The sequence below is a fragment of the Hippocampus zosterae genome, chromosome 11 (genome assembly GCF_025434085.1).
Source record: "Hippocampus zosterae strain Florida chromosome 11, ASM2543408v3, whole genome shotgun sequence".
NCBI lineage: Eukaryota > Metazoa > Chordata > Actinopteri > Syngnathiformes > Syngnathidae > Hippocampus > Hippocampus zosterae.
Window position 1 is genome coordinate 12,167,620 of NC_067461.1, and position 23,222 is coordinate 12,190,841.

The 23,222-nt window shown below is 40.6% G+C and overlaps 3 protein-coding genes across 5 annotated transcripts in view; 1 reads left to right on the forward strand and 2 right to left on the reverse strand.

Moving 5' to 3' along the window:
* Nucleotides 1–23,222, reverse strand: part of LOC127610237 (stonin-1) — a 143,695-nt gene that overhangs the window by 112,408 nt on the left and 8,065 nt on the right. Inside the window, exon 4 of one of the 3 annotated variants that reach the window (XM_052080136.1) lies at nt 21,967–23,165. The exons of the other annotated variants lie outside the window; for them this stretch is intronic. Within the exon in view, the coding sequence (XP_051936096.1) occupies nt 23,100–23,165 (66 nt within the window). The 3' untranslated portion in view covers nt 21,967–23,099. Of the gene's footprint in view, nt 1–21,966; nt 23,166–23,222 lie in introns of those variants that run through there. 3 annotated transcript variants of the gene reach the window in all.
* On the forward strand, nt 404–13,133 carry LOC127610238 (lutropin-choriogonadotropic hormone receptor-like). Its single transcript, XM_052080137.1, has 11 exons — nt 404–1,317; nt 1,482–1,553; nt 3,926–3,997; nt 6,164–6,238; nt 6,945–7,019; nt 7,237–7,314; nt 7,498–7,566; nt 8,060–8,134; nt 9,167–9,355; nt 9,450–9,497; nt 11,747–13,133. The coding sequence occupies exons 1-11, from the start codon at nt 1,157–1,159 to the stop codon at nt 12,804–12,806; spliced, it is 1,974 nt and encodes a 657-aa protein (XP_051936097.1). The 5' UTR covers nt 404–1,156; the 3' UTR covers nt 12,807–13,133.
* On the reverse strand, nt 15,271–20,118 carry gtf2a1l (general transcription factor IIA, 1-like). The gene is made up of 10 exons (XM_052080140.1): nt 19,860–20,118; nt 19,274–19,375; nt 19,077–19,200; nt 18,907–18,956; nt 18,521–18,614; nt 17,686–17,963; nt 17,410–17,568; nt 16,499–16,735; nt 15,865–15,954; nt 15,271–15,781 (listed from the first exon to the last, which is right to left on the reverse strand). Exons 1-10 carry the CDS (start codon nt 19,884–19,886, stop codon nt 15,674–15,676), a joined length of 1,269 nt encoding a protein of 422 aa, XP_051936100.1. The 5' UTR covers nt 19,887–20,118; the 3' UTR covers nt 15,271–15,673.

The window sequence follows — 23,222 nt, forward strand, 5'->3', positions numbered from 1 at the left end:
TAATTTTTTGTTTTACTTATTTTTCATAAGATTTCATTTTTGTCATTGCCATGTTACAACTTTCTTCTCATAACATTCCAACCTCAATCCCATAACTGTGAACTTGCAATATGTTATTTACACAGAATGTTATGAAATTATTGTCATCCCTTTACACCTTTTTCATCATATTATGACTTAAGGTTTTATTCTCATAACTTTAAAACCATTTGCTGGTCGTTTTATAAAGTCATTCATTGTTATTTATACATTTTACCTTAATGTTACAACTTCATTCCAGCCATTCATTTTCTCATGAGCTTATCCTCACCCTGCACTGTGATGCAGATGTGCTAACCGGTCACCCACCGTGCCGCCAACGTTATTCCTAGTCTAACATATACCGGTACTTGTCATGTAATTTTAAATTTTCTTGTCATTTTCTTTCCAATATGCAATATTGTCAAAGTACAGTCATTATATGTCACACAGGCTTTGTTGAATTTCTTACGTCTCTATCCATTATCCCCAGGTCAACTTGCCATCCTCTTAAGAGGTTTTCAAGTGGAAGAGACAGCTAAAGCACCCTGCTTGGGTGTCATCTTTTCGCCCCTGCCGACTAGGTCACGCAAAAGTCATCCTGAACTTAACCTTTTCAATGAATTTAAAAAAAAAAGTTCACATATCTAAATGAGCATTTGTGTGTCTTTAACGGTTATGTGTATTAACCTTTTCTTGATCATTCAAAGCTTGTCTGATCACCATGTATTGTAGTAGTACTAGCAATGGTGATCTTATCTTTTGAAAGGACACTTTGTTCATGCAGGCAAACCAAATGCAATATTAAAAGCTTTTAATCTCCATTTGCTTGCATTTCATTTAAATGAAATGAAGAAACAGTGTAAGAGCTATCATGATCCCCACCCACTCAGCGTCACAAGTACTTCACATTTTAGGCAACTCCTCCAGGCAGGCAGGCAAGTCACATTCACGTGAGTACATGAAGGCAAGACCACTGCTGACACTTATGAGGAATAACAGCTGCTTTTTTTTTTGGAGGTGTTTAGCTTCGGCCTGCAGAATTAGTTAGTGAAGTCGTAGTAGTAGTTTTTTATTTTATTTTTATTTATTTTTTTGTAATTTGTAAACACGTTTGCTTCAACTTTTGATTGCACAAATGACCCCGCAAGTGCTCTTGTTTGTGGTTGCATTGTCCGGCATCCACTATGTGACCTCCGATGAGGCGTTCAAGTGTCCGCAAATCTGCCACTGCACGGCCTCCAAATTTCAGTGCAGCAAGGACACACAAATGGCTTCCGAGAATGAAACCACATCCATGTAAGTACCTCTGTGTATACATTCTCCTCCTTTATGGCTCTTCTTGATCTTTTTTGTTTGTTTTTTAACTGTCATTTCTGGCACATTCAGTTGCAATATTTCCAATGGACCATACAAGTGAGAATCTCTGGAGTAAGCAATTTTCATTCTTATATATTTAACAGAGTTCTCAAACACCTGGATCTTGAAGAACTTCCAACCCATGCGTTTAAAGAACTCATCAACATTAAAGCAATGTAAGTTCTTGCATACCAAATATTGAAATAGAACTTCTTGGGTTGAGTCAAGCAGAGGAGGGCAAGTACTGACATTTGAATCAAAATCAATGAATGTGGTAGGAACAAAAGTTGCTTCAGACACAGGAAAAAATGTTCCAAAAATAAGATTTATTTTTTCCTCTCATCATTAACATTAGTTTGTTATTGCTCGTGTACATGGCGATTATTTTGTTTGTGAATGCAGTTGCTCTAGAGTTTGGCTTCTTGTACACATTAAATGTTTTTGTTTTATTCCAATCAAAAATGAATACATTTGACAAGTATTAATCAGGAGTTTCATTAATATTGGGCTCACTATTCAATTAGATGAATCTACACAACACATCAAATAACTCTAACTTTATTCGTCTACTGTGACGAAGTTAATAACACTGCTTAAATTGTATTAAACTACCATTCTAAATCACTGCCGGCCATACCCACAAAAATTAGCACGCTCCATTCACAGCTCTTTGACGGTGTCGATGAAACTATTTTTGTTTCAACTGGAAAAAAAATGATGTTCTGCTCCCTCGTAGTGGGAAATGAAGGGTTCATTTTGAACACAAATTTAAGTTACCAGATTATGCCTGGTAATGCCGAACATCAAATGGACTGGCATGATGTGATGCTGCTTTGTAGAGGAGCATCTAAAGCACTACGCAAAACGCATGCCCCCCAAACCTCGTGGAGTCCAAATGTGCCGTTTTATATACTGTAGCCAGTGCATCTGACATCCATCCATTTGCAGCATCACATCCTCGTGACGGTTGCAGGTGTGCTGGTATATATCACAGCTGACTTTGGGTGAGAAGGTGGGCTGCACTCTGAGCTGGTAGACAGCCAATCGTAGGGTTTATTTAAAATTGATTCAAATATTATGTACAAATCAGTTGAGTGTTTGTCCAATTATGAAATCTAACCTATAGAGCTAGTGACAAATGATGCATCTGTCACAAAATGAATGTGTAGTCTGTTTACAGCAATATCTATAATCAACATCGCTTTGTGCTTTCCAGTGTTGGCATCCCTTTTTAAGTCAGCCTTTCTCTTCCAGTTAGAGGAGCAGATCTAATGTTTGGTTATGGTGAAAACATTGCTCTACTTGTCAGGGATGAGATTTGTCAGCCTGGTATAATTAAACTACTTAGTTGGTCAATAATGGGTTCAACCCTATTCAAATCAGAGAAAATGGAATCTTGTGTGAAATCTCTGGCAGTATCTTCCCGATGCTGTAAAATCACATCCTGGCAGAAAAACAATGTTCATTTTTATTCGAGTGTACCTTGTACAAACACTGCACACAACTGAAGAGTAACATTAGCATGTGAAATGTCCATGCTGGTGTGGTGATCAGCATGACAATCGATTCTCTTTAAAGCCACCTTAACATCAAAAAGATCAAAAATAACTAATAATTATTTTTAAGTAATTTACGTGCTACAAATGTGGATGAATTGATATTTCTCAGCTCCTCTGAGATGAACCAAGAAGGGTTCGATCATGGCTGGAAAAGGTTACTTTGACAGTAGCAAATGTTTGTGTGGAATTTGGTGCAATCATGCAAGGAAGGAAAGTTTGAAAATAATGAGATTTCATGGTCACTTTGCAGTTGAAGCAGAGGAACCCAGGGAAAAAAAGCACAGGAAGTAACAAGAGAAAAGAGGTCAGTTATGAGTCTATCAGAAAACAAAACACTCAGGGCCAAATCTAGAAGCCTGTGTTTACCTTTCAGTGTCTTTGTTTAGACGTCACTCTTAAACACTTACATTTTGTCTTCTTGGCCTAGATCAGTGTCACCAACCTTCTTGAAAACTACCTCTTGGTTACCGATTAATGTGACAGGCTACGAGACACCTGACAATTAATAAATTTGCCCCAAGTACATTTTTCCATCAATCCATCCCTCGATGATCTTCCACAGCTGGGGCAGGGTAGCATACCAAGAAAAATGAAATGCTCTATGACTGTTGAGCTCGTTTTAGAACGGGGGTGCGAGCTCCGAACGTGGTCCTTGAAGGATACTTGCTGGTGACCCCTGGCCTAAATGTATCCATACTGTACATTAAGAGTGATTCAATACAAGGGGGAAGTGTTTGTATAGCAGAAGAATAATACTAGCATTTGAAATTTGTTTCAAAAATCATTTTGTGCCAGTAAGTTCTGCCAAAGCACACATATACCCCATGTGTGATTTGATGCATTTTTAGTTATTTTCAAAAATATAGTTTATATGCTTTGTTGATGGACATTCTTGTTTTTAATACTTTAAACCTTTGATGCCTCACTGTTATTTAGTCTGTCACCATCTTTGTCTCAACCTAAAGTCAATATGTGTGTGTGTGCGCCAGTTTGATTTACTACAGCACTGTGACCAGGATACAGACACACGCCTTCCTATCCATCCATGGCTTGAGAGAAATGTATGTATTCACTCAAATTATTAAAACAGATTTATTTCACCAATTCCTGCATTTGCCGTTTCAGTTTCACAAATGGTAATTCCTGAATTATAGTTCCCTCCAAATGAACTGGCATAGTGAGTCCAATTCCGACATTATAAACACAAAACATTTTGGCTTGATATCAAAATGTTGATACGAGACAAATGGTCACCATTTCAGCTTTTATATACAGATATATACCTCTGAATCTAGCACAAAATTAAAAGATGGAATCCGTTGGTTGAACTTGGCTTTTTTTTTTTATTGGTGTAAAATACGTAATTTTTCAATGAGAAAGATAAAATCAATCAGAACCATTGCAAAAACATTGGCCAGGGCCAATAAGACCATCTGGAATGTGCTGAAGATGACAGAAAACAATTGTGTACTAAGTGGCGTAATGTACTTTAAATGGATAGATCAATGAAAACGGCAACGGAAAAAACTGAGTGCTCTAAAGAAGCCCCAGAACAAATGAGTGACATGAGCCACATCCTTCAAAGGTTAAAATATCGTAAGGCTTTTTCCTGGGGTGAGTCAATTAGTCCTCTATAGCAGCAGCAAAATTAACTCTGAAATCTATAGCAGGGATGCCCAACCAGTCAATTGCAATCGAAAGGTAGCCGGCAAACTGGTCCTAAATCGATCACAGGGAATGTAAAAGGAAATAATAACATTAAAAAAGTGTGTGTCTATGTGCATCGCATCCTAAGCATCCTATCAATTTAAGGGGGGGGGGCAAGACCCCTCCAGCAGATCTTCCCCACAAAGTAACTGGACGCTTCCAGCTGTTGGGTGAGAGGCAAAATATATAAAAGCAGTTGGTTTGATAAAATAAATCTAAAACAAAAAAGGGGCAAAGTCCGCACTGGGACTCATTCATTCATCTTCCGAGCCGCTTGATCCTCACTAGGGTCGCGGGGGGTGCTGGAGCCTATCCCAGCTGTCTTCGGGCAGTAGGCGGGGGAAAAACCTGAATCGGTTGCCAGCCAAACGCAGGGCACACAGAAATGAACAACCATTCGCACTCACACTCACACCTAGGGACAATTTAGAGTGTTCAATCAGCCTGCCACGCATGTTTTTGGAATGTGGGAGGAAACCGGAGCACCCGGAGAAAACCCACGCAGGCCCGGGGAGAACATGCAAACTCCACATAGGGAGGCCGGAGCTGGAATCGAACCCGGTACCTCTGCACTGTGATGCCGACGTGCTAACCACTGGACTACCGGGCCGCCCTGCACTGGGACTATTCACCTATAAAATAAAATTGTAATAATAATAATAATATGACCATTAAAAATAAATTATTAAAATGTTTTTTTTCACCTCAACTGTTGAGGACGATGGGAGAGCATAGCAGCAGGTGATGCAAAACGGGTTGCAGGGGAGTTGGTTTGGCACTAATTCCTTCACAGTGAGGCAGAGAAGAGGGTGCCTTCCTCAGACAAGCCAGTGCATAGTGAGAGAGTGAGAGGTGAGCATCAGGCTTAATAGGGGAGAGGACAATCGGCAACTAGTTGCACCTGTGAGATGGGAGCAGGGTCACAGAGACACCTGACTGGAGGCAGGTGTCCCTGTTGTAGCTTTGAATAAAAGTGAAATGATGATTGTTTGTCTCATTCAAGTCAACACCTCCCAAAAAAATGAATTGGCCATACTGTTCCAATTATTTTGGAGAAGAGGGTACATAACTGATCACGCTTCAGCTGTATTAGTATGCAAAAGTTCTCCCCAAAGAATGTGCATGCTTTGTTTCTTTTATTACCAAAATTACCTCACAGCATTTGACAGACAACACACAACAGCAGTCAAAAATGTGAAAACATTCTCGTGCTATTGAATGAGAAAGTGTGTCCAAACATTATAACTAGCGCTGCTGTAAAACTGAAATTTATACATGAAAATGACAGCTGCAGTTTGCAAATTTGTGCAAGAAGCGCCTTTTAGGTTAGCTCACGACAGCTTTGTCGCAGAATGTAGCCTGCTAACAAACAAATGTACTATGAACAATTTTTTGTTGCTTTTATCAACAAAACTGAATTTTGGTTACATACAGTATGGCCCTTGTGAAATTGTTCAAAGAATAAATCGGATTCAAATATATTTTTTCTGTCTCTCCCCCTCTGTATCGCGTTGCTGCAGCACGATTAAAAACCTGAAAAATCTGAGGACAATTGAAAAGGGTGCCTTCACTGACCTGCCTAATCTGAATTATTTGTAAGTATTTCCATTTGAGCATGATTTTATTTGACTTCCGATGATTCTGTTCACCGTGCATGCACCTCAAGTATTTCTTCAGTATTTACATGTGCATCAAGTCGGTGCAGTCTAAATTCAGATTGACAATTTAATTTTAAGGACCTCTGAGATACCCTACATAGACCACAACAAAACTTTAAGCTCAGAGTACCAATGTACATTTAAAGATATTCGTTTTGCACATTCATTCATTCATTCATCTTCTGAACCGCTTGATCCTCACAAGGGTCGCGGGGGATGCTTGCAGCCTATCCCAGCTGTCTCCGGGCAGTAGGCAGGGGACACCCTAAATCGGTTGCCAGCCAATCGCAGGGCACACAGAGACGAACAACCAACCACGCTCACACTCACACCTAGGGACAATTTAGAGTGTTCAATCCGCCTGCCACGCATGTTTTTGGAATGTGGGAGGAAACCGGAGCACCCGGAGAAAACCCACACAGGCCCGTAGAGAACATGCAAACTCCACACAGGGAGGCCGGCACCTCTGCACTGTGAAGCCGACGTAGCAGCATGGAAATTAAAGCATTCAAGTGGTTTCCTGTCAGATAATAGGTGATGGTGAAGGCCAGTTACATAAACACAAATGTCTTTATTTTACTGCAGAGCCAAAGTAGGTCATCTAAGGGTAACGCCATAATATTATAATGTCATTTTTTCACAGATGCATCTTTGGCACTGGGGTGATGCACTTCCCAGACTTATCCACCATATCCTCTTTGGCCTTCCCATTCAGCCTGTAAGTAATCCGATTCAAAAATAATAGTGGTTGTTAGTATTGTTTTCGTGCGCTTACCTTTTTTTTTTCTTGAGGTGTACCTTTCTATAGCGTTGAATGTCGCAGTGACAATAACATCAGCAAAAAGCCAACAGTTGATTCGCAGTTCCTTCAACTGTATTCACACAATTTTATCTGACTAATTAGCAGAAGCTTCTGGATTGATGTCATTTTGCAGAAAAATGCAAGCAAACATGGCCATAGAAAATATCCCTGCCAATTCCTTCAACGGTATGACAAAGACGGCCAGTGACATGTGAGTAAATGCTCAACTTTGTCTTTTATGTTACCAAAACACGGTGCAGCAATTGTTTAAGAATGGTTTTCCGTTTTGGTCGTCGTTATTCATTTTGCCTCTCCAATGTGCTAATGCAAGTGGCTGTTCATTCCCTTGACCTTGACCAGTGAATCTGTTGACAGTAAATTTTGACCTTCACAGAAGCCTGATCGGTAGCGGTTTCAAGGAAATCTACCCACACGCGTTCAATGGAACCTTCATCAGAACACTGTATGTTCTTACCTTGGTGATCCTTTTTTTTTTTTTTAAACACGGGCTTAAAACTAATAAAAAAGCAATATTTTCCTGGTAGTATATCAGTATGATTTTAATAGCTCTCTTTTTCAAATCACATAACAGAGCAAACAAATGGTATGCAAGACTAAACAAAGACTGGATGTCCCTCTGTTTTCTTGCCCTTCCACAAACTGATCAATGTTGATGGGTTGATACAGTTAATGCTTCAGTCAACTCAGAATGCTTTCTGTACACACAAAAGTAGAATCAGAATTCAGCTCAATGGGCAAAATAAGTAACTATACAACTAGCGCCCTTTGCTTTTTCGTTGGTTGTTTTGTGATGTCATGAAACAAAATGGTGTCATTCCAATCTATAATCAGTAACTGAACTTATTGTTCCAGAGTAAACGAGCTGTCTGATCAGTACAATTCATTTTAACTTTCAAATATCCACTTTAAGTGTAGCTCATTCGTTTCATTTGCAGCGATTTAAGACACAACAGGCATCTGTGCAACATTCCAGAGGACGCCTTTGAGGGAGCCTGGGGCCCGCTTTATCTGTGAGTTTTAAAAAACAAATTCATTTAAAAATATTTTTTTTAAATATCCAATAAAATGTTTTGAAATTCTGTCTGGGTTTTTTGGAGGAGGTCACCAACAGTGGGCCAATCACCTTTTGAATTTAGCATTGAACACACAACTGCTCAAATATGATAAGGATGGCTATCATAAAGCCCCAGAGAACGTATCATCTCAGCCCATTGTTTTGGTTCCCTACTCAATGACATGCATGACATTTCATTCATACAGATTTCAAAGTGTATTTGCTCAGCATAACCGCCAGTCACAGTAAGTTGTAAAAGAAAAAAAATTCTGACACACACCATATGCCGAGCCACAATTCTGCAGCTGCCAGTCACAGCTTGATAAGTTGGAAGGACAAAAGCTTCTCCACTATTTAATCAGCTATCATTTCACTGTTAGCATTCAGTGCTACTATTTATCAGCTAATATGAAGCAACAGACATTAGTACCACCTGATCACTTATAAGCAACATTGTTCAATGTTTGCCACCAATAATCACATTTATACATAAAAACATCCATCCATCTCACGAAGATCATGGGCGTGCAGGAGCCCACCCCAGCTGTCTATGGGCAATAGGCGGGGGAACTGGTTGCCAGCCAAACGCCGGGCACACATTGACAAACGACCATGGGGCCTCACAATCACACCCAGGGAAAATTTCGAGTGTTCCATTAACCTGCCATGCATGTTTTTGGAAAGTGGGAGGAAACGGGAGTACCTGGAGAAAACTTGCATAGGCACGGGAAAAACATCCACACTGAAAGGCCGGAGCTGGAATTGAACCCTGCACCGCTGCACTGTGAGGCCTACATACTAACCAGTCGCCCACCGTGCTGCCCACATTAAAACACAAATATAATAATTAAGGAATAAAATACTCTTCTAAAAATGATCAGTAGTGTGTATCCTCAACTGCAGACAGCGTTTCTGCCTGCCCTTGTGTAATCAGGGCTATCGTTAGGGTAACCTGTTCTCAATGTGTACGCGTCTGTGTGTGATTCAGGGATGTGTCCTCCACAGCTTTGACCTCCCTCCCCCGAAAAGGGTTGGAGCAGGTAAAGCGCCTGAAAGCCAAATCTGCTTTTGCTCTGAAGCGCCTTCCTCCACTAGACAGTCTTACTGAGCTGGGGGTGGCTGAGCTGACATATGCGAGTCAGTGCTGTGCTTTCCACTTGTGGTACAGCAAACACAGGTAAACAATACGCTCTAATAGATGCAACATGAATTAATACTGGAAATATTCATTCAAACATCAAAAGTTTGAACACCCGATTTTATATTTGCAGACAAGAAGCTCTCAAGAATCCATCACCATTTTGTGAATCAATCTACACGTAAGTTATTAAAATACAACAAATTTACTAAAAATACTGTCAAAACTAGTAAATTAGGATGGATATGGATTTTAAGAGCAGTGGTGGGAGGTAATGCAATCCAAATACTTCGTTACTGAAATGTAGTCGATTTTTCAGGTATCGGTGCTTGAGTATTTTTTTTTTGATAACTTGTTTTTGTACCCCCTGGATATGAAAACCAGTGGAGTGCATTGCATTTGGGACACAGGCTTTCAGTGGAGACTTCAATTACCTGATTAGATGGATGATTTGAGAATTACTTTTGATATCTGACCGCTGTTTGTTAGGCTGGATGCCCTGCTTCTGTCATGTGGATGTGCCAGGGAATAACTTTTTTTTTTTATTAAGGGTGGAAGGTTTCCATTAACTCCGGATACATAAACCGTAAACTTTCATAAACCATACGTCGACCGTTCAAGTTGTAAACGTAGCTCAGAGCTTTAGATGGCGTTGGTTTCAGTAAGGAAGACTTGATGGCCATGACGGCACGCCACTGATGCAAAAAGTATCTACATTTTAGAAAAATTGTTACACTTTTCAACCTCCACGGATGATGTCACAATGTTAAAAAGACAAATCGGTTGAGAAATTGACATGTTTTAGTCAAGGTGGGAAAAAAAACAGGAACATGGAAAAACTTCTAATTTCAGTCGGTACAAGTAACACCCCAACCTCTCAGTAACAAGACAAAAATATGGCATTTCTACAATTTGGTCTTTTAACAAACAGCCAGTTGCTTTACTGATTGTGTTGGCGAACATCCATGACTGCTGACACCTCCTCCTCATGTTGGTCACACACTGCTGCAGGAGGGTGTTCTACTCCTCAGCATGGTTTTTCAGCCAATCGGACTGTGATGGTCATGCTAGCGCAAACCATGTTCAGTCTGGTCTGGGTCAAGACTGTTGGCAGGTCACGCCATTCTTTCTAAAACCAAATTCCGGAGGTAGTATTTGATAAACTTTGAGATGTAAGGGTAGCACCAGTTATAAACACACCTGCCTCACATTTCTGAGGTTGGGGGTTTGAATCCGGGTACTCATTGGCCTATGTGGAATTTTGCATGTTGAACTCGTACTTGCTTGAGTTTTCTCAGCATCCATAGACTTCCTCCTACGTTCACAAAATATGTATCTTTGAATAATTGAAGAGTTGTTGTCACTGGTTACGAGATCTAATGTCAATATCCTACCCACACACACACACACACACACACACACACACACACACACATATACACATCATCACACCGCCATCACCAAAAAAGTTACTCTATCGCAGGCGCAATATTTATATTTATGCCTCAGAGGGTGCATCATGATAAGGTGGTGTTGCCAGCATGCCTGTGCCGCATACCAATTGTTACGTTGGAGAAACCAAGCAGCCTTACCTCCTTGAGGTCAATAATATCCAAATTCTGAAAGACGAGAACCACTGGTTTGAAAGCAGTGTAAAAGAAGCCATCCACGTTAAACCCGGAAATGCATTTCTAAAATTGCGGATGAGGTTTTGAGGCATTACCTATTGTCTGCATATAACAACATCCTGGCATCCCCTGTGATTGTTTTAATGAGGAGAGGCCCTAACAGTTAAACCGCTTTGTCACCAACTGGTATGCAAGGACAGTCGTTCACGAGCCACGCGGGGAAACAACACACAGCCACAGGACATGCCCTCCCACACATAAATTGGGAGGCTCCACACCGAAAGCTTAGAACTGAAGATGCCTTTTGGATGAAAGGACAAACATCTACAATAAGCAAGAAAAGTACAGTTGTTTGTTCACACGTTGGTAGATGACCTTCACCTGGATGGTTGAGAATCCACACAGACATACTGTTTGCCAAAGCGACTGAAGATTTGCCACATTTTATAAGAGCACAACCACCATATTTGTCATCATTTAAAAGGGAATTAAACAAGCCTTCCAAAATTATAGAATTGGTAAGACGTAAGAGGGCAAATAGCCTACCAAACACATTTTATCAACCCTTTTGATTTTCAGGTTGTTTTTTTTTTATGACTGATGATTTTGCAGTATTTATGTACTCCCACATGAGTGTCAACAAAGAGCCTTAAAGGCAATTGAAACACTATTTGCCAATGTAATGTTTGCTTGTTTAAGGGAAAAAGTTAAAATGTTAAAATGCATCTTACACAGTAATGGGCATCATCCATTTGGGAAGTCATTCAACTCATTAAAATACTTTTTTTTTTTGGTGCTCCAGAAATTTTGGTCGAGGCACTGACCTCTACAACAATCACCCACAACTGGAACATATTTGTCCCAGCCACGCCGGCATCCAGTGCACGCCAGAGCAAGATCCTTTTAACCCTTGTGAGGACCTCCTGGGTCCCGTCCTGGGCAACGTCACCTGGATAATTGCCTTTTTTACCATTGTTGCCAACCTCACTGTGCTGGTCATCCTCCTTTTTACCAGTCGCAAATTAACTATCTCCCGGTTTCTCATATGTAACCTAGCCCTAGCAGACCTGTGCATGGGGTTTTACCTGATGCTCATCGCACGCATGGACTACCACTCTCGCCACGAGTACTACAACCACGCCATGGAATGGCAGACGGGCCTAGGTTGCGACATGTCGGGCTTCCTGACAATGTTCTCAAGTGAGCTGTCAGTTTATACGCTCACTGTGATCAGCTTTGAACGCTGGTACACCATCATCAATGCCATGGATCTAAACAAGAGGCTGGGCATGCACCATGTGCTGGCCATCATGGTTGCAGGTTGGGTCTTCTCCCTAATAGTTGCTCTGCTGCCCCTAGTGGGAGTCAGCAGCTACAGCAAAGTGAGCGTCTGTCTGCCAATGGATATCGACACGCGGGTTTCTCAGGCGTACGTGTTGATTGTGCTCTCGCTTAACGTTGTGGCGTTTCTGGGAGTGTGTTTCTGCTACGTGTGCATCTACCAGAGTGTCCGCAAGCCGGCGCCCGCCAATCACAATGACGCAAAGCTTGCCAAGCGCATGGCGGTGCTGATTTTCACCGACTTCCTTTGCATGGCGCCAATCTCCTTCTTTGCAATTTCCGCTACCCTGCACATGCCCCTCATCACCGTGTCTCACTCCAAGTTCCTCCTCATCATATTTTATCCCATCAACTCTCTCTGCAACCCTTTCCTGTACACCATCTTTACTCGGGGCTTTAGGAAAGAAGTGCGCCTGCTGCTCCAACGTAGTAGGAGTACATTTATAGCATTTAAAGCAAAAGGCCCACGACTCCCAACGTATCTGCATCCAAATAATGCCCAGCGGGAAACCACGCTTTAGCTTCTCGACTCATCACTTGAGTGATAGGTTGTTTGTGATCGAAGGAAACACATCATCCGTCATGAACTCGAAGAATCCATCATCGGCCTGAACTGTACATTTCTTCAAAGCTTGGCTCAGGAGGGAGAGAGAGCCCTGCATTGCACACGATTGCTTGCACGTTTTTTATTTTTTTTACAAAGACTGAGAATGTCTCGCAATTGGCTGGTTACCAGCTTTGGGTGTACCCCGTCTCTCACTCCAAGTTAGCCGAGATCTCACTCTAGAGATGGAGGTTTGAGTGGACAGATGTTCCAGTGTGTACAGTATTTGTACATGTGTACTATATTGTACACCGCAATATGTACAATGTATTATAATATAGAGGCGGCCCGGTAGTCCAGTGGTTAGCACGTCGGCTTCACAGTGCAGAGGTACCGGGTTCGATTCCAGCTCCGGCCTCCCTGTGTGGAGTTTGCATGTTCTCCCCGGGCCTGCGTGGGTTTTCTCCGGGTGCTCCGGTTTCCTCCCACGTTCCAAACACATGCATGGCAGGCTGATTGGACGCTTTAAATTGTCCCTAGGTGTGATTGTGAGCGTGGATGGTTGTTCGTCTCTGTGTGCCCTGCGATTGGCTGGCAACTGATCCAGGGTGTCCCCCGCCTACTGCCCGAAGACTGCTGGGATAGGCTCCAGCACCCCCCGCGACCCTAGTGAGGATTAAGCGGTTCAGAAAATGGATGGAGGGATGGATATTATAATATATGTTAACTATAGAATGGTTGAACCCCTAAAGCCAAATGCAATCCTTCTTAGAGAGCTGGTTGACTTGTACATTGTACATTATGTTAGCAGCAACGTAAAAATGCATTTTGTGCCTAGTGGCCTTAACATGTACAATCTACAGCAGGGGTGTCCAAACTTTTTGCCAAGGGGGCCAGATTTTATGTGGTAAAATGTCGGGGGGCCGACCTTGGCTGACATTCTTTACATTGAACAACAATATTGTTCAGCAAATTTTAGTAAGCAGTCTGTTTCACATTTCCATTTTTATTTTAATTTCAACAATCTTAAGAATTTCTTTTGGTTCATTTGAAACAGGTATATCACATGCAACTGCTTATTCACTTGACTTTTTCTTAAACAGAAGTCTCCTGAGTGCAAATTGATTGATTTGAAACATAAAATGTATCACCATGACTTTTCAATAGTCACAAAACCTTTGACTCGAACAACAGGGAAATGAACAAGCAATAAACATATCCACAACTGCAAGGATCATTTGAAATATGACATATCAGTCAATATAAACACGGAGTGATGTCTTGTTAACTCGTGAGTGATGCCCTCTAGTGTCTAAATGCTATTACTCATTTAGTGAATGCTATTACTCATTTAGCCACTAGAGGGAAGCAGTACTCTATGAAACATCACTCACCAGTCTACGAGACCTCAGTCAATGCAACACGTGTTCCATTGCGCCCAACCTGCGGGCCAGACGGCACTGATTTTATGACAGGGGCCGAGGGCCGGATGAAATTCGACCGCGGGCCGGATTTGGCCCGCGGGCCGGACTTTGGACATGCCTGATCTACAGTAACTAATTCATCCACAACGTTCTTTCTTGGTCATGAAATAGGAAAAAAAAATGTAATACTGAATTCTTTGTAGTGCTGATATTGGAGGACTACCGCGTGGCTGAACTTATGTCACGAAAAATATCTATTCCTGGTTTTATGGTTCTATCCTTGCTAGATTGAAATTGTCAAACTATCATTCAATTGAATATTTTGAGGGACATCACAAATTGAATCCCAAAACGCTTTTGGAGTGTTCTACTTTAATAGGTAGATACAGTATACATGTTACACAATACAGTATTTCACCATTTCTTTCTGGTAACATTTTTGTGCTTGCTTTCACCATTAAACGGCATCGTAATGTGATGGATATTTTATAATGCAATTGTATAAGCTCAATATATTTTCATATCCATTCATAGTTTATTCAATTCACATTCATGCAGCCCTTATGGGTTTGTAGACGGTTTAGAATGCAATACATACTGTATATAAAAGAAAATATTTTTGATTTTAAAAAAAACGGTGGGGGCAGGAGAGCGGGTAATCATTCCTCAGTGGAGACTGTCAAAGTCAGACAGCCTTAAGCTGCTCTTTTTGCAAACTGAACAGCATCAATAAATGTACTACACTGACTGCATCGCCCTTTACTAAACAGCCTGCAATGTTTGTTGCATTGTCCAACACGTGCAACAGACTGTGATAAAAAAGTGAGGCATATTGTATGCAAGATGTACCGCCAACGTGCCATATGTATGAACATATTGGAAATACTTTTCTCAAAGTAAATCTTCAAAAGACAAGATGCACAAGATCAGGACCAACACACTAGAAGGATGAAGCCATCCAATCCCAGCTCATTTTTTAAGAGAAAGCCATCATGACATATTGATGATAACCAAAAGTCCCCTTGTTAAGGTTTATTCATTAACATGGTAAATGCATTTGAGGGAAAAACAAAACAAGGAATACACATTGGTAATCCAATACAGGTGTACACTTTAAACCAAAGCACGTTTCGCTTAAATATCATTTTTTCTTCACACAAAATACATAACATAAATTCACACATTGTGAAATCAAATTGCATTTACAACCAAAGTCGTTTTATGTGTTGAGTCTATAAAATAGAAGTATCTATTTTAGCATCATTTCCTGGGTATCAATTTCCATTTTTCCGCCCCCTCCATCATAAATTAGCAGTCCCTGTGTCTCGCTCCCAAAATCAACAGGGATAAGATGCCCTGACCTGCCACAAACCGAATGAGGACAAGTAGAACAGAAGGCAGTTGGATAAGAAACGGTGCATTACCATTCTGCTTCACCAATAGCTTTCGAGAACACGTAATCCCTGCCACCATAAGACATGACTCCATCTTTCAAATGGAACTTCCAGCGGTTCTTACTACGGTGAATCTACAAACCGATGGAGAACCAAAACATTGCAATGTTCAGAATCAAAGCTCAGAATTTTCATTTGCTGAAAGACGTGTACGTACTTTGTCATACTGGCAAACGATGACGTTCTCAGAGTCAAAGAGATCCGGGATGTCTTGTTCAAATACATCGTCACCGGAATTCAATGGATCCTGTTGAACACAAAGTGTGACTTTCAAATCAACAATTTCATGAGCCATCTCGTTTATTTTTTAATTCATTCACTGACCACAGGATTAGGTACACCTGCACACCAATAAATTTCCAAATAAAAATTTGGTCCAAAATACCATGTATCAAGATAATATGCTGTGTTTTGATGGAGATTTAAGAATTGGAGCAGTACGTTTGTAAGATTTAATTTGCATTGGTTTAGTGATTGAAAGTTGAAAAATACATCTGCAACTTCATTAGGAAAATTATATTATACATGTTTTTTCTCCTCAGTACACATACCACCTTTTGACAAAAAATTGTGGACATTGGTTGTGTACTTTTAGCATTCTTGTTTACTGGCTCAAGTGTATTTTTTTCTGAACCAGTTTATCATGATACAAAATGGGGGGAAAAAAACTATTCAGCGATATACAGCATTTGTTTCATGAGGTCTGGTAGCAGGCTAATTAGAAAGCTACAGTGCAACCCCTGCAAACTACAGCTGGCAGGAGGATAATGCTTCGAAAATAGAATCCATACCTCATCTTCCACTTGATCAAGCTCCTCAGCCTCTTCACTATCACTACTGGAGGAGCTGCTGTTCCCATCACTGCTCACCCCTCCTTCCTGCAGAGCCTTGAGGGCCTCTGCATTGATCATACCCAGGAAATCATTCTCCTCCAGTGGCACGTCTTCCTCTTCCAAATCCGAATTGTCTGCCGCACCATCTAGCTGGACGATGTCTGACAGCGCATTGTAGTTGTAATCCAGGTCCAGCTTGCAGAAAACAGATATGATGGTCAATAAGAAAAGATTTAGGGAAAATTCAGATGGAACATTAACCCAAAAAAAAAAAAGTTGGCAATGTTGAGGAACAAGGATATTGCTAAGTGACAACTGTTCCAATGATGTTAACCTTGTTTATCTGTAGATCCTAAAAAATATCGGGCCCCCAAACTTACGAAAATAGTGGATCAGTATGACATTACAATACCAGGAATTCCCAATCACTGTGCCATGAGAGATTTTATCCAATGTTACTCCATGTGTCCAAAAATGATCTACTACTACAGTACTAATAATGTACCTTTGACCCTCGTGAGGATAAGCGGCTTGGATAATGGATGTTCATCTATGGAGGCTGGCAATGTTTTGTGACGGGCAGAACAATTAACTGCTCCTTCACTAGGTGGTAGAAGGGTCAACCTCTGTGTCCATGTTGAAGATATTTACATTCTGTCACGTTTGGAGCCGACGTGTGATTTTTTCGAATGTAAAACCTGTCTTTGCTCAACAAAGGTTGGGAAACACCGTCATATATAACAAACTATGAATTCCAAACTAATGAAGATGAATCTGTTACTCAAAAAGTGTGTGCCCGCTTCTTGTTCAATAAAATGTGTTCCGACTCTCGACCGTAACCCTAATTTAATCTGCTCGATTGAAATTACCCCAAGAACAGATTGAGGCTCGTCGCAAGATTTGGCGTGAGCCAAGTTTCTCGCTCTTGCCGCTTTTTCTCGCTCTTTTTCAATGACCACTTTGAGGATGTCGTCAATGTCGCTGCTCTTAAACTGAGGGGTGTCCGTCAAAACCTCCTCACTGCCAATCTGGAAATAAAACAGGTGACAGATGGAAGCGCATTTGACACTGAAGTCCAGAGGCTCTGGATTCAATGCTCTCTCTTCACTACTCCACAAAGATTTTGGTTCTGGAGACACAGATACCTCAAATTGTGGGTACTCAGGTATTGGGTCTTGCTGGGGAAGGCTGCTCTCCTGACTGAGGAGTGAAAAAGAATCAAGCGGCGGCAACGAGTCGACTGGGGTCGGCACAGGAACTGGCGATGTTTCGCGAGGAAGTCTTTCAGTAGGTTGTGATGAAGCCGGTGGAGGAACAGGAGGCTCTATTCTCTCAGTGACTGTATGTGGAGGTTGTGATAATGTTTGTTGAACTGCTGGAGTCTGGGTGACTACAACAGGAACGTTGACCTTGTAAAGTTGACCTTTGAGTAACAAAAAGAGACAAGTCAGACCAAACAGCTCATCAGAAATGAACACAATCTGTTCCAGGTTGCTGGCTGCCCCATTTGTTTCGATTTTACTTTTTTTTTTCCATAACACTGGCATAAATCTGTCCAATCCAATCATTACACCTTTGCTAACTAACGTTTTAGGTAGAATTTTAAACGTATAAGTGTTAAAAAAAAAAAAAAAAAAGTTAAATCGCTGTATACTAAAGCTACAGCATTTAAGAAACAATTCATAAAAATAAATAGACAAAGTTTGGGAGTTTGTTTAGCTACGACCTATTTAGCTTGATTGTCGATGCAGTAAAAACATTGCATCAAAAATGAAACTTATTAAGACAACATTTTGCACATATTCATGTTCATATTTAAAATGGCATTTTTGTCTTATATCTGGAAGTGTGTGGTTCCATGTGTAATTTATATAGTTTGCCGGCTCCTGCATTAAAAACCTAGTGTAAATTTTGGGTGAACTTTGGAGATATTCATCTGTACATTTGAAGCGTAGGATATTGTAGAGAAACATTACATACCAGTAGCTGTTTGTAAAGTGACTCCAGCAGGTATCTGCACAGGGTAAGATAAGCCAGCAGGAAGTGAAAAGGTAGCAAGCGTCTCAGAGTTGTTCTGCAATTAAATGTTCATTCCAGTTTATTGTAAATGCACAGAAAAGGAGATCATTATAGTACATTCATTGGCTGTTCGGCCAGAACTTTTTGCAGTCAATAAATATACACTCAGTCTTATGACCAATACAGTGTAGAAATTAATGATTGTACTAATCACAATTTAGGCAACTGGAATCACAGGCAGCACAATATAATAGATTTGCTCTAGCTCGTAATATTCACTGTCCATCAATTCTGGAATTATGGTACCTATATAATGTTGACTTCTCTATTAAAAATTATATACTTGCCTGGACAGGGAAACTGTGAATATTCTGACTTGTGGGGATCACGACAGGAGCTATACGTCATAAGAAAATAGCCAAGACAACAAAATTCACATCCCCGCATCCAAGTTTTGACTTCATCCGGTATATTTGAATGACAATTAAGAAACAAAGACTCATCATCTGTATGCTACCTGCGTGTTCTGCATCCTTGTGGCTGTAGTTGGGCGGAAGCTGCAGCACAAACTTTGGAGAGTCGCTGTTGTTCTTCCTGAAGTGGTCCATAGCTTTGGACTCCATCATCTTTGTCTCCCAAAGCTGCACAGTAGAAGACGCAGAGATTCACTGATTTGTCAAAGACGGGTCAAATCTGACTGCATTGAAGACATACATGTCGTAAATCATCCAGGACGCAGTCTTCAAGGCCCTCGTCCAAGAACAGCTCCCTCATATTCTCAATCACATCATCAATTATTGACAAATAGAGCTTGGCCTGCAATCATTTACCAGAAAAAAAAATCGAAGTAATACAGGCCTAATTGTCACTAGTGAGAATGTGTAACTAAAATCGTTTTAAAATCAATTCATAGGTCTGAGTCTCAAAAGTAACAAAGCTAGTTTGGACTCATCATAAACCTGAACTTCAGATATTAATATGATGAGTCCACATTGGCTGCGTTAGTGTTATGTGTTATGCTTCAGGGTTGATCCGTTTGCAGCAGAGGATTTAAAAGACCCCCCCCCCCCCCCCCCATGCAATTAAGATTAAGTACGCCCGTTACTCATTCTTTGAGGCCATAATACATTACAAGCTAAAGTACTTTCAATTTTCTCTTATTTGGCAGAAAACTGCCGAAAATTAAATTAAATGAATGCCTGTGGAAAGCATGCTTTAGATACTAAATTTACATAACAACTCAATTTTTACAACTGCTTTTGGTCCTACTGAAAATTTTGCTGGAGAATGCAGCTCTTACCACCACTGGACCTGAGTTGGTCAGCATGCTTGAAGGCAAATAAATAGTAGCCGCAGCGCAATTCGATCAGAATTAATGCACTGCGCAGACGCTCCCAGGTGATCGTAATCAGCCCGAAAAGACGAGCGGTGATTGGAACTGAGTTGGCATGAAGATCCCGTCCTTTATTTTTTGCTTTCACTTCATATACCACCGTAGAAATAGAGTAGGCTGTATAATATTTGCCCCTTCCCCTAATAAATGTAATCAGGTGAACCTTACTTAGATGCTTGTAGTGAAGGCTTCCTTGTTTAACAAATGTAGCACTGTCACTTTAAGAGCCACACTAGATCAAAACACGCGGGAACATATGCAGGGTGTGAGAATCAGACCAGAAAGGGTGACATGCACGTAAAGGAGGGTAGTCGCTGAACTGTGCCCACTGCTTGTCCCAACTTGATACACCAATGATCGTCCTCGTAACCCTGGCGATATTCAGGTAATTGGTAACTAGTTTACCATGACGCACGTTAGGTGTTAATTTTGGACAGATGATTAATTAGTTGAATGGTATTTGTAGAGCACAATATCTGGAGTGGTTTGGGTTGGAGTTTGACATCTACCACTAGTGAGTCGTGTGAACAGCTGTACAGCGTAAGTGTTCGCAATGTTATAAGAGGTAAATATGTTTTTTTACTGTAAATTATATGAACTGTGTTATCTCTTCTTTAGAGGGGAGATCATTTATGTTTGACACGTGCTTTGTACACACCCAACACACCGGAACATATCGAGTAAGTGTGGCTGCATCTCAAAACATTGGGTTGTAATGATTATTTGTTCTGCACTAAGAAGTATTGTGGCTTGTAAATAATGTATTTTTATTTCTGTTTTCCTATTAAGCAAGCCACTGCTGTTGTCTATTGTGGCGTAATTGTCTGTAATCTGTTAAATGATTTTCTTTGATCTCTTTTCGACCTCTTTTAAAATTCCGTTAACATCTCAGTCTTTCATCTTAATGCTGAACAATTTTTCATTGTTCAGTCGGGAATAAAGCCCACCTAAAAATTATTTTGTGTCCAGTCCAGTCTTTCCAAAGACCCCGGCTACATAAAAATCATCCATTCATCTGATCTCGCAGATCCCTCCTGGGTTTAAATTAGCACGCCTCACTTAATTGTGAGGGTTCCAAGCTTAATTTAGGCCACTCTGTGCAGTTTGCATGTTCTCACCGTGCCTGCGTGGGTTTCCGCCAAGTATTCAAGTGTTTTCCCACGTTCCAAAATGTACGCTAGGTTAATATGTGGATTGTTAATGTTGTTTTTTTTATATGGCCTTGCACTGCAATTGGCTGGCGGCCAGACCAGGATCGACCGTCTCTGCTTGCTAAAATTCAGGTAGAATACCCTATTAAGGTCAAGCAATGCAACAATATCGAAAATAAATGGATGGGGTAGATTTTACGGAATCAACATTTCAGTACTATTAATGCACTGTACTTTGTAATACATTACTGTATTTAATTTGTATCAAAGACAGCTTCTTTATGAGGTGTCAAAACCCACAGAATAATGACTTATTCAACAACTTGTTACAGGAGACATGGTTCATTTTGAAGCTTATTTTGTGTTTCACCTTTTTTGTGTCAACTGGAACTATGTGAGACGCCCACTGAGGGATTTTCTTATCTCAGGGAGCCATTCAAGGCTTTGCCAGTAGGTCACTGAAGGTGCCGTGGTGCCGCTTGTCACAAACACCAAACCAGGAAACACTTTGTCCTTAAGATATTATTATCACACAGTGTGTGTGCACAAGATGTATCACTTGCAGAGCACACAACCAAGTTCTTTGTGAAACTAAGGTTCGGCAAAAGCTATATAAAATGTGGAGCTCTCCGTTTTGCTTCACAGGTCCAAAGAGCAGAAGGCAACATTTTGTTGACAATAATGAAACGTCTTTCCATCCATTTTCCGATCCGATTTATCCTCACAAGGGTCGCGCTGGAGATTATCCCAGCTGTCTTCGGGCAGTAGGCGGGTGACAACCTAAACCGATTGCCAGCCAATCGCAGATAATAAAACGTGTGCACATGAATGAATAGACAGGTATAAAGACACAAAAGAACCACTCGTCGTGAAGGTTAATTTCTCATTTTACTTTGGTAGGATAGGATTTTGGTACCACATATTGGTTATCAGTCTTCATTGAAGGCCTTTGAGTTCACTGTGACCAGGCTGACTAGTCAAATAATAAGCAAATGATTTGATTCGATGAAAACACATTCCTCCAGAATTGAAATTTGATAAAGACTTAAAGGCAAACAGAAGGTAAGCAGCGCAAGGGATGAGATGGTTTTAATGCAGACAAAAATCTGTAATTATTGGATAAAAAAGAAGCAAAACAAAAAAAATACATAACTCTTGACAGTAAGTTAAATAGCTATGCACAATTTAAACCCATGAGTGGAAGTCTTGGGTTTTCGCAACAGCAGCAGTTGAACGCAGACATATGGTGCATAATTGAAAACACTATTTGCCAATTGCTTGTGTCAACACACTTTCACTGTGTAATCATTTGACAGATTTTAAGACCAATCTAAAGAAATGTCCAACATTTAATTCATCACTGCCACTAAAATGCATTTGAGTTCAATCGAACTACAGTAGTCCAAATTACAAAAAGTAGGTGGTTGTGTTGTTGTGGTTATGTCACTCTTCCACAAGGGGTTTAAATTGACATACATTTTGATTCTTTGGTGCGATGTCAAGCATTTACCATATTTTAGTGCAAGTTAATTTGCTTACTTGTCAGCTGAACAACGTGGAATACATGAGATGCTTCCAGGAGGGGCCATATCTTATATACCATTATTAACATGAACCAGAATGAATTCAAGTGTGTGGCACGAGGCGTAATTGCAAACCGATGGAAATCTACTTATCCCAAACAGCGAACACTGCTCATTAATAATAATCTAAGCCTGCTCATTTATTTAGGCTGCAAATGAATCTGAAGGGCAGTGCAGATGACACATGCGCACACCTACATTTCGTTCTCATACATTTGTTATTTTACTTTTAACCATTACATATAAAGTGCACGTGTTAGGATAATTATGCATACAGTCATAAAGGACTGAACCTTCATGGGCAATACTGGTAATACCAAGCAATGCGAAATTTAGACGACTATGACAAAAGTATGCAGAAAGTCCCTTGTCACCCATGTCAGTTTTTTTTTTTTTTTGAGATTCTGTGAACATCACTGTGTCATACAACTGGATTCCTTCTTCGACTCTGTTTCAATCCATTTCTTCTCCACTTCCACCTGAAAAAAAAGATCACAATTATGTGTGACGCAATTAGACCCTCTGAACAATTAATG